The 12,284-nt window shown below is 38.9% G+C and overlaps 1 protein-coding gene across 1 annotated transcript in view; it reads right to left on the bottom strand.

Annotated features, from left to right (window-relative positions):
* LOC139728246 (uncharacterized) overlaps nucleotides 1-684 on the bottom strand; it is a 104,018-nt gene extending 103,334 nt beyond the window's left edge. Inside the window, exon 1 of the mRNA XM_071639207.1 lies at nucleotides 518-684. Coding sequence (XP_071495308.1) covers nucleotides 518-557 — 40 coding nt within the window. The 5' untranslated portion in view covers nucleotides 558-684. The remainder of the gene's footprint in view (nucleotides 1-517) is intronic.
* Nucleotides 685-12,284: the final 11,600 nt, after the last annotated feature.

Genomic DNA, 12,284 nt, shown 5'->3' with positions numbered 1-12,284 from the left:
TCCTACCAGGTCCCCATGGCTCCACTTCTATTGTTTACCCTCTGCAAGCACTTTGCAGACGGCTGCATGATGCTGGCTAATTAAATTACACAGAGACAATCCTTCTAAACTCTCTTTTTGTCATGGAGAAAAGGCAATTTGAACGCCTCTTGAAATACTGGCGATTGATATGACAGAAACGCCGCCTTTTGCTTTCTCTAATTTTCTTCGGCGCCAGCATATGGCATGTCTGTCTGGGCGCTTGGTGATTTATTAGTTTCAGCTAACACTTGACCCTGCCGAGGGTGTTGACCGAGAAATGTCAATCAGTATGGTTTCAAGGCGAATGAAATATGTCACTCTCATACGTCAACACGTCAAGCGACAGCTTGCCTTTTCGGAGCATCGGCGCCGCCGTACAAAAAGGCGACCTGCATTGAAGCACCGCGCAGCATGATCAGGCTCGGCTGCTAGCGCGAGGAAGCAAAACATGACATGAATTACCTCAAAATACAGGAAAAATCGAAAAGAAACCCACCTTTCAACCGTTTCGGCGCGTGCTGCTTTCTTCTAGGCATCTCTTAGTGTAAATAATCCAACGCTACAGGCTCTAGAAGCGGTCCGACGGGGAAGCACACGGGAACATCATTGGCCCCTGTCTCGCTCGCTCAGCTGATAGTCTTCCGTATGCTCACTGTGTGTGTGTCGCGAACTCGACCGTACGGTAAAAGCGGTACGGGCAGCCTACACGCGCAGCCCCCATCGGATCAGCATGTTGAACAGCAGTACACTCACTAGCTGGCTGCTTGTTTCGTCACTGGCAGCGACCTCCTAGTAGTGTGTGCTTCATAGCAGTGCGAAATATGAATTTCGTTTGCGGCCGATCTGTATCTGAGCAAGCGTCGTGCGCACGATCGACGTATGATGCGTGGTCTCTGGGTGCTAAATACCAAAGAAAATCACGACCAGCTAGCCGACATGGCTGTGGACTGGCTGGCTCATGTGTCTTTTCGGCCTATGATATCCTCATTCTCCCGAATGTTTCGCTCCCGTTCGTAAAGCCGACATGTCCTCACACAGCTGGATAAAGAATACAAAATATTTTCATTGAAAATTTCATTAGACTTCGATAGACTATACTCAAAGCAACAAAATGGATTCCTAATGCATGTAAGCAAACACATTTATTTCAATTAATTTTATTCAAATAAAATTTGTCTATGTCTCATTGGATCTTTCTTTAAATTTCTTGAAAAACTTGGTGGATCACAATTTGAGGTGACATGTTTTACTCAGCAGACATTCTCAATTTAGCTCATTTTAAATTCATAAGACTTCAATTTAACTTTATCACAGTCACACACGAGATAGACATCGTCTACAATAACATTACTTTCTTTTTGCGCAATTTAGGCCTACGTTGCTCAAGTTGCCTTCTATCAGATGAGCAGAATGATAAAAGTTTCATCACATTCGGAAATCAAATTCAAGATATTGAATTTTGAAGTTTTCACAGAGTAGTGCAATTCGTTGCAACCACACACTCAAATTTGAAGACGGGATGATTTATCACTTATAAAGCAACTCTGTCATAGTACTCTCTAAAAAAAATCGAGTGAAAATTTTCACTCTAAAAAGAGTGAATACAAAAAAAAGAGTGAATTTCGAGTGAAATTGGAGTGAATTTTGAGTGAAAATGCTCATTTTCACTCATTTTGGAGTGACGTCAGGGATCACTCCAAAATCTTCGAGTGATCCCTGACGTCACTCCAAAATGAGTGAAAATGAGCATTTTCACTCAAAATTCACTCCAATTTCACTCGAAATTCACTCTTTTTTGTATTTACTCTTTTTAGAGTGAAATTTTTCACTTGATTTTTTTAGAGAGTAGTGTACATGTATTATAAATATCATCTAACACCCTGTTTTGGGTTGATACTTTAGCATCTGCAACTCCTCCCCCCCCCCCTCCCTTAAGGGGTCGTTAAGTTTGGGTTGAGACCTAACAGGTTTCTAACATTTTAGGTGAGATAATGAGAAACCCCTTATGAAATATGATAGAGCATGTGATTCGATGAGGAATTCAACGGGGTTTTTTTTTATGAAAATTGGTTTTGAAATGGCTAAGATAGCCAAAATAAAAGAGCGATTCCAATAAAGTGTGGAACCCACCTTTTATTACGATCGCTTTGTTTTACTTTGAGGTCACTCTAAAACGAGTTAAAATGAACATTTTCACTCAAAATTCACTCCAATTTCACTCTAAATTCACTCTTTATTGTATTCACTCCTTCAAGAGTGAATATTTTTACTCGATTTTTTAGAGGGTATGATTAAACAGCACATTATGACCTTAGGAGTGAAAATGAATCCTAAATTCACGTCCATGATTTATTAAAATGAACACTTTAGAAAGAGATTTACCGCACACTTGAATGACTGAAGACTGAAAACGGAAAAAATGGGAAGAGATGGAAAGATGACTATACTTCACGACTCATCCGTAGCTTTCATTTAGCTAAAAACATAGTTCTCATATGTCTACAAAACTGTCGATTTTTTGCTCTAAAATACATTGTATACACACAATACATAATATGAAACGTGTGAAATAAGTTTGTAATAACACGATTTCCGTTGGGTACTCCAGTAACGACAAAAATGCGAAATATTAACAAACAATTATGCGCCGGAATTGATACGACAGTCATATAGAGCATATTATTATACTCTATCGTGGTTGCTTACTTTTTGTTGTTGTTGTTGTTGTTGTTGTTGTTGTTTACAATCGATTATCGAAAAGAAAAGACAAATCGGGCAGCAGCGGTCTCGCAGCGGTAGTCACCCATCTTCCGCGGGGTGCACGTCACGAGACCGACACCCACGAGTCATACAGCCCACAAGTTATACAGCTCACAAGTCATACAGCCCACGAGTCATACAGCTCACAAGTCATACAGCCCACCAGTTATACAGCCCACGAGTTCGACACTGAGTGAATAAAGCCCACGAGTTCGACATCAAGTAAAATAAGCCCAGGAGTTATACGGCTCACGAGACCGACACTACGCACAAAAGGCTCATGAGACCGACAATAAGGAAACAAAGCCCACGAGACCGACACTACACTTAAAAGGTCCACGAGACCGACGCTACGCATACAAGGCTCACGAGACCGACATTACGCAAAAGAGGTTCACGAGACCGACACTAAGCAAAGAAGGCCCACGAGACCGACAGGATGAACAGCGCCACCTATAGACCATGAAATTGTATAGGGTGTCCTGATAATAGCATAGGAAGATATGAGAGATGGAAAAGAACATCAGTTGCCCCCCCCCCCCCCCCCCCCGAAATGATCAGGATCTTTAATTGTGTTTGCACGGGTGTGTGTTTGTGAAAAAAAAAATGAACAAAGTACAGTAAAAGTGTGTAACAGATCTTTCTACAATAAACCTGCGAGGGTGTTGATTTAGTATCAATAAAAAATAAAAAATAACGTAATCGTCTATAAAGGTAGCGTTAGGGATTCAGAAAAAAACAGATGCATCCATGAAAACAGCTATTGTATTTCACGATAAAATGTACTGTTCGGAGGAGAATAACACAAGCCACAAAATTGAGGTGAATCCCTGCGATATAAAACGTTTTAATCAGTAGAATTACATTATAGGTACAGAGAAAATTACAGATAGATCTTACTGCAAAACGTCAAAGCAGGAGGGTAGAATATCTAAAATAGAATAAGTAACTAATGCATCGGGAAAGAGAAGAGGTAAAATTTATATCTTGTTCATCTTCTAGCCAAAAACTGGGAAAGCATATTAGAATAGCACGATGGCATTATCAAAGCTCTAAAATTAATCCATACATCGTTATTGTCCTCTTTTAAATTCATCTGTGTTTTTTGTCTCTTTTTGTTTTTGAGGGGGGATGAAGAATACTAATTCTTCTATTTCTTTTTTTGGGGGGGGGGGGCGGGGGCATGAAGAATACAATTCAATTTTTCTACTTGATAACAATGTCGCTCCCTGACACACTTGCCCCCCCCCCCCTCCCCAGAAGTATGTAGAAATACATATTTGATGACGTTCATAATAATGAAGATGGTCACCATCTTTCAATTGATAGCGTTACGAAATTACACCCGCCAGTATGTTATTTTTCCGTTCATGGAACACCCTGTACAGGTGATTGACATGTAGATGGCGCTGTTTATCCTGTCGGTCTCGTGGGCCTTCTTTGCGTACTGTCGGTCTCGTGAGCTTTCTTTGCTTAGTGTCGGTCTCATGAGCCTTTTTAGCTTAGTGTCGGTCTCGTGGGCCTTTTTTGCCTACTGTCGGTCTCGTGGGCTTTCTTTGCTTAGTGTCGGTCTCATGAGCCTTTATTGCTTAGTGTCGGTCTCGTGGGCTATGTTTGCTTAGTGTCGGTCTCATGAGCCTTTTGTGCGTAGTGTCGAACTCATGGGCTGTATGACTCCTGAGCCGTATAACTCGTGGGCTGTATGACTCATGGACCTATTATTGATGTCGGTCTCGTGGACCGTATGACTCGTGGGTGTCGGTCTCGTGGGATGCCCCCTCTTCCGCGCTATACGTAAATCGCATTGAGTTTGTTTGGAAAATATGATTGCTATAAAAAAAAGGGGGAACACGATCAATCGTCACGTAACGTCCTATCCATCATATTTAGGAATGATATTCGTGTGCATACGATAAAAGATTATTTTACACTATTAATCTCAAAATACTCCAAAGCAACTCATCATCCTGATGGCAAACCTCGTCAGTCGTGCGCAGGTAAGTTTCTTTGCAGACCCTTGCGATTTATATTGCAAGCAAATCCCAATTGATGGAAAATGAATTTTGAGCCCTTCTGAGAACCATGTTTATAAAGGTGAACTTCTGCGTATATATTTCAATGTCATTCAATACAATTCAATTCCAATGATTTCATTTCCACATAAAGTATAATACTAATGTATCAGTACACAATAATAAACGCTATCATGTACAAAAGATCTTTAATCACACAAATTTTAATATATATATATTATACAATCATAGTAATGTTTGTCTTTATATTTCGATATTATTATGAACTAACATAACAATTAAAGATTAAATTGAATGACAATATATGGGAAAGAGAAATCCATTAAAAAAAGCAAAGCTCGTAAATTTGTGAATTACTCTGAAAAATGATAAAAGGCGTCTCGTTAAGATCAGTCAAGGAATCCATACAGAAAATCTTGACATCATGACGTCAGACGAAACGGACAGAGAGAAAAGACTATAACGAGGGCAAGAACAAAAACAACGACAGAACTGACATACAGGAAAAATAAATCAAAGAAAGGCATAAGAAAAGGTATAAAAGGAGTGGTCTATGGTTTGTTTGTTTGTTTGTTTGTGTGGGGGTCTTTTTTCGAAAGATCGCCAAGGCATGGGTTTGATAAGGATTTGCCATAAATCCGGACTATTGAAATTTTTTTTTTAAGACAAAAGCGTTTAATTGTTTTATCATTTCATTTTTTTTAACAGAGGAGGACAACACAATGGGAATACAATGATTCTTGTCGAAAGTTGTCATTGTTGTTGTTTAATGGTGCTGAATGTGTCGGGATTGGTCGCATTATTAGATGGTTCGCCCTCAGTCTGTCCTTGTGACATAACTGCCCGGAAGTTATTTACAATCAGACATGGCAATGTACAAGTGACGACGATGATGATGATGATGATGATGATGATGATGATGATAATGATGATGATGATGATGATGATGATGATGAATATGATGATGATGATGATGTTGATGAAGATATTTTGTACTATAATAATGACAATGATGGTGATGTTTATGATAGTATAAACCATGACAATAACATATAAGGATGATTTAAAATCAAAATAGTTATAACAGGGTCCCGTGTTTTCTTCATAATGATTATTAAGTGGTCTATTCAGGGTCCTGCTATCATCGTTACGATCATTGATTATCATAAAATGGTGATACTGATCCTTAAAAAGAAAAAGAAAAAAAGAAGATTGACCTAATAGCTATCACAAAAGAGTCTCAGCTTTACAGTTTCGGTGCATACAGGGAGGTGGACACCTCCCTGGTGCATACTAATCAGGGGCGGATCCAGGAATTCAGAGGGGGCGCCTTTACAAAATCAAAGTCTTTTTTCTTTTTATTTCTTGTGTTTTAACAAAACAATAAAGGGGGGGGGGGGGTGGGCGTGGGCGCGCCCGGTGCGCTCCCCCTGGATCCGTCACTGCCAATTAATGACCGGTACCTCTCGTATACGCACTCGTAAGGATGCATACCCTGTGTATTGCAAAATATGTATTGTAATGTTTCTTTTTATGTGGTGCAGTTCAGTTAGCTTGGAAAATTGCTGCCGGGGAGATTAAATCGCGTCACGATTTCATAAAACAAATGATGCACATTACTGGTCCGGGCGTTAGTAAAAAGGAAACAATATAAAAATTATTCACTCATTCTTAAAATTCGTTGGAGGGATATGAAACAAATATATCATGCACTGTTTCGAGCCACTAAAAATCGGCTTCACCTATAATGTGACTAATTCAAGAGTTAATATCGGGCGGATAATTATTATGATTATCATTTCATTAATGGAATCCTGTCATGTGGCCAAACATAAACATCGCCATAATGTTGATGGTGTTGAAAAGCAAAATGCCAGTGGAGAAAATGTGCTATACCGTGACAACATTCATTGTACATATTTTGTATAGTGCACACTATATATACAACGAATGTCATCAGACATGCACGATTTTTTTGAAGAGCTAAAAATCGGTAATCGGCCTCGTAGACAGCTGTGTATAAATCGCGTTCATCGCGATACACGAATTGTCTGCGCTGCATTTTGTAAACAATTTTGTGATGTTTTAATAATGTAGGCCTACTGTTTTTTAAGGGTCGTTGGAGGGATATAAAATCGATCTAATGAATTGTTTCGAGCCACTAGTGAAATGATTAATTCCTCGATGACAGAAAATTGCACTATTCCTGCGTACTCGGGCCCTACAATTTCAACTGCTATGCCTCTCACATCGCGGTGCATTTTAGTATACCCCCCCCCCCCCCAATGTGCATTATCATAATTTGTGTTCTACAAAGTGCCCTGGCATTGCTGAATGCACCCATTCATATAAGGGGTCATTGGGGACATACTTTATAGCAGGTGAGACATTTTGACCATTATGTTGGCGAGGGATATCCTGACTGTCAATTCAAAGTTTTATCCGCAACGTATACCAAAGCGCTTTAGTTAAATACGTGCACATAAAAAAGATATATGTAACAAATCGTTGGGAAAGTCTGTGGGCTGTGTTAAAATGATATGGATTTCATTATTCAGGTATCCGGTAAATTTTTCTTTTTTCACTCTAACAAAGAATAACTTAAAATTTTCATTGAGGACAGAATTATTAGGTCATCAGTGTTGTTGTTGTTGTTGTTGTTGTTGTTAGTGTGTGTGTGTGTGTGCGTGTGTGTGTGTGTGTGTCTGCCTGTCTGTACGTGCTACATTTACAGTGGTTATCTGGTGAGAGCGAGAATCAGAGGAAAAGAACATCTGTGTCTGTGATCGGTGACTTCTCTCACAAGCATTTTATAACTATTATGAAAAGAACATTTTTATAGGCAATATAGAACAGCACAAGAGTGTCGATCCTAGCAAAAACAAGCATGCTAAAAAAAAAAATGAATGCATAAAATTATAGAGCACCACTGTTATAATCATGAGTGAGCGGATGGAAAAACGGGCACGTCTGTGTGCATTCAATGGGTATATAGATAGAATTCTTGTCTACTTTTTCTAATGTTTCTGCCTTTGTAAAAGTGTATGCAGATATCTGGGTTTCTTCCGTTTATGATAACAATATTGATGTCCTGATTGTGTATTTGCATGATATGCCCTATATACATGAATATCGTTTGATTCACTCTCTAGTTATAATAAGACTTGGTTTGTGTGTAACTTATGTTCCATATCAAGATGTCCCATAATTTTCACGATGAGTAAATCCATGTGAACCTGCAGGGCGCCTTTGGAAAGAAGTTCTGCCCAACTGAATGTAGGCCAACCCTGCAGGATAAGATAAAGAAAGCAAATAAATGAATGAAAAATAAATAAACAGGACTCGTGTGTTATATTCGTTGCGGGATATTTCAATAAGAGTCCTTAATTTTCTTTAAGATTAGCGCCAGTTTACACGAGCAACAAATTAAATGATTGGTGTTTGTATTCAATCAAAAAACTGATATCGAGATCCATCCGACTCTTTTTTATTTCAAGAAATCAAAGCCCAAATATTAGTGTGGATTGAGTGAAAGCAGTAATACATGTAGTAGTAGAACACAGCGAATGTTTGAGGTAAATCGGACAATTCGTTCAAAAGTTACAATGAATTGTTAAAGTTTCGGTGCTGCCATCGCTGGATAAGGAGACTGCCACACTTCATGACGTCATTGTTGAAAACAACATAAAGAAAAATAGAAAGATAATTCCACAAACTTCCATTTGCGTGAAAAGTAAAGATTTCATGGACTTTTTACTGACAGAAGGTGTTAAGGGTTAAAAGAAATAAATGAATGAAAAATAAATGAACAAGACGTGTGTGTTCTTATATTCATTGGTGAATATTTCAATAAGAGTCCTTAATTTTGTCTAGAAGAGCGCCAGTTTACACGAGTAACAATTTGAATGATTGATGTCTGTATTAAAAAAAAACTGATATCGAGATCCATCCGCCTCTTTTTTTTTTCAAGAAAACCAAAGCCCAAATATCAGAATGGATTATACTACATGTACTATCATAAGGGCCAAACGGGTCTGGGGCAATTACCCCTGGGCAATTACCCCGGACCCTTACCCTGGCCCTAATCCTAATCCTAATCCTGAACCTAATCCTAATCCTAACCCGAACTCCTAACCCTAAACCTAACCCTAACCCTAATATTTACTCTAACCTTACCACTAACCGGTATTTAGCCGGGGGTAATTGCCCTCTGGGGGTAATTGCCCGGATACGGGGCCAAACATGTATGATGCACTGGACGTCCTGGACTAGCTTTTCTCCTCTAAAGGGCTTTTTACACTTGTAAATTTTTGCTTAGCCCCGGACCAACGGTGGGGCTAAGGGGGGGGGGGGGGGGGGCTTAGCCCCACCGTTGGTACGGGACTATCCTTAGCCCACTTTCTGTTTACACTCGTTTTTGCCAAAGTGGGCTAGCCCCACCGATAGTACGGTACTATCTGGCCCTGCAAAATAGCAGGGGTTAGCACCGCAATTGCGGTGCCAAGCAAGTGAGTGTAAACAGAACGAAAAAATAATCCTGGGCTAAGCGACGGAGACGAAGTCCGACCCTCACTGACCAATCAGAAACGAGGTAATCAAGTGCTGCCGGTGCGTGCGTGTACGTGTACAGTACACAACGTAATTATGAATATTCGTGTGGTTTGGAAAGTCCGGGGCTAAGAAGACGAGTGTAAAAAGGTCAGTTTTCTCCTTAGCCCCGGACAAGAGATAGTACGGGACTAATTGGCGAGTGTAAAAAGCTGAAAAAATTGGTACGGGACTAACGATAGTCCTGGGTCAGAGAAAGTCCGGGGTTAAGAAACACAAGTGTAAAAAGCCCTTAATACCAACAGCAACCTCTCATCCGAGACGCGCGCCCCCATCGCCTCGTTTTCTCTCCCCCCCCCCCCCCCCCCGCGTCTTTCTTCTATCATCCTCACCCAGTGACAATTCGAGACCTTTTACTACGGGACGTAATTAACCTCATGCACAAGCGTGTACAATATATCTTTAGAACAACACGGCGACATCGGTAATAATCTGTAACATTGGCCTGGAATTGCGAACTTTCCGTTCCTCGGCAGCACATGCAATTCGCGCGTCAACGAAATAAAGTGTTATCTGAACGTCTGCTCTCCAAGGCTCGCAGTTTTCGTCGGGCGTTTCCGCTGTCCTTGGTCGATGGATGGACAGATACGAAGAGATATGACAGATGGCTGCTAACATAGAATGTGAACACAACTCGAATTGCCAAAAAGCAACCTTCCCACTGATGATGCTATTAATTGCGAGAATTCCATCCAAGTATTACGCAAAAATGTTTCGGTTGCATCAGCAACTCGCCTATTGGTTACACTTGAACATTCCTTGAATTCAATGGACCCTTTCAGAACCTATGAAAGAGGTACCATGAGGGTACCAATCATGACACTAACCATACAGAAAACATGGCGTCACGTTGCACAGAGACCATTGTACTGATACTGTAAAACATGTGTGTGTGTGTGTGTGTGTGTGTGTGTGTGTGTGTTTGTGTGTGTGTTTGCATCTTGTCATTTTTTAAATAATCCCTTTGATCAATGATAGTATTGAACTTGGGATCAAAGTACAGATGATGATGATGGTGATGATGGAAATAATGATATGACCATATACATTTGTGTTCAGTATGTTTTTGTGGGTTTTTTTCTAATCAAAAGACATGGTTGCATATATTTTTGTATTCTTGTTTTATTGTCAATAATTTTGTAAATTCATCATTGAGAAAGTGGAAATATGAAATAAATTTGAACGTGATTTTGAACTTTTATCGTAATACAATAGTCACAATGATTATAGCAATTATACGAGTAAACGATTGCTGTAATAGCAATAATGATGACAATATTCATGATCCTATAGGATCGTGAATAAATAGGATCATTCATCATTATCACTATTATAAAGATAATCTAAAAGTTTGTGTTGTAGAGAACATCTTTATAATTATTTATGATATCACAACTTTATACTTTATCTTCAGCAACTTTACAGAGCGCGTTTTCAAGTCACGTGTTTTACAAACTCAAGATGCTTTATAGTATCAAGGTGCGCTGTGTTTTAAATTGTTTAGAATAGTATTTTAGTCAAGAATGCAGATGTCAAGAAATAGGCGACGTAGATAAAATCCTTCATTGTTGTTGTACAAATTAAGTTCAATGTGGAAAAGTTGAAATGTAAAGATGAAAGATGTTTCGTAACCCTGCTGCTTTCGTAACAAAATATTTCATCTCATAAAAGCATGCAATTTGCTCCAATTCATTGGGTCACGGCTTTTGGGCTATGTAATGTCAAGGTTAATCAAAATAAATGTATACATTCATGAATCGTGACCATGGTTACTATTCTCGCTATTCAGCTTTAATAAGGTTGAGTGTGCAGGTCTGACTCAAATGATTCTGGAAACCAGATTCACACTGCCGATGCTCTGCAGATAATGACTGAAGTACATTTAGTGTGCATTGAAAGATGTACATAATTATTTCTGCCTGTGAACAGGCTTCATAGGATATTGGAGTGTATGAAAATAATAGACAATAAATAAGACTTTTTTTAATCTTCTCCCTTTCATTGAAGTTGGCTAATTATTTTGTCCAAAATGATTTGTATAGTTAAACTGTAAGTAGTTTCATTATGATTATTATTATTAGTTTCATACACTTTTAGTCATTTATAATATACCCATCCGCCTTGCTGTTCTTTGCTATGTGAACGTCCACTGCCAAATAAATAAATTTAGTTCGTCACTTTTATTAAAGAAAAAAAAAACGAATATGTTTTAACAATATTTCTTTTTTTTTGTTGTTGTTGTATGTGCCAAAACTCAACACGCATAGTTTCGTTGTTTACATTCCTTGATCTATATGTGACAATATTGAACACATTTTTTATTTGCGGTAGAGTATTGAATGTCTCGAGTGAAATTAATCTCGAGTAGACATCGCAAGGGGAAAACCCGAACTGATGAGTAAAATGTCATTTGATGATTTAAAGATAATGATATGCGATTATGAACTTTGTCAACAAAAATGACGTTTGACATCATTAAGCTGTAGATATTGCCTGTCAGTATTATCGCGGTCAATTTTAAAAAGCTTTTAATAATGATGATAATAATAAAAAAGTCTAACATCATGAGTATGAAAAATGTCTTTCAGCAGAAGTCATTGGGGAACATCGCCACCTACATCCGGGACATATATTGCTGGCTCCAAAGAGGATACAGTTCCATCTCTTCGAGGAGATATGAGATATACCAAAATCTATACAGACCTTGTGAAAACGGACCAGTGTAATAAATCGCCTCACTATGATCCACATCCGTCGCCGAAACATCTCTCGTCGAATAATTATGTCGTTAAGAAGAGCAGGCGGTAATTGTTTTAGAACAGATGACATTTATTTCAGAATTTGTCAAGGGTCAGCCATATA

This window comes from Diadema antillarum, unplaced genomic scaffold (genome assembly GCF_040938485.1).
Source record: "Diadema antillarum isolate AM-2024a unplaced genomic scaffold, OU_Dant_1.0 seq00000170_RagTag, whole genome shotgun sequence".
Classification (NCBI taxonomy): domain Eukaryota; kingdom Metazoa; phylum Echinodermata; class Echinoidea; order Diadematoida; family Diadematidae; genus Diadema; species Diadema antillarum.
This window is presented reverse-complemented; position numbering and strand designations above follow the sequence as displayed.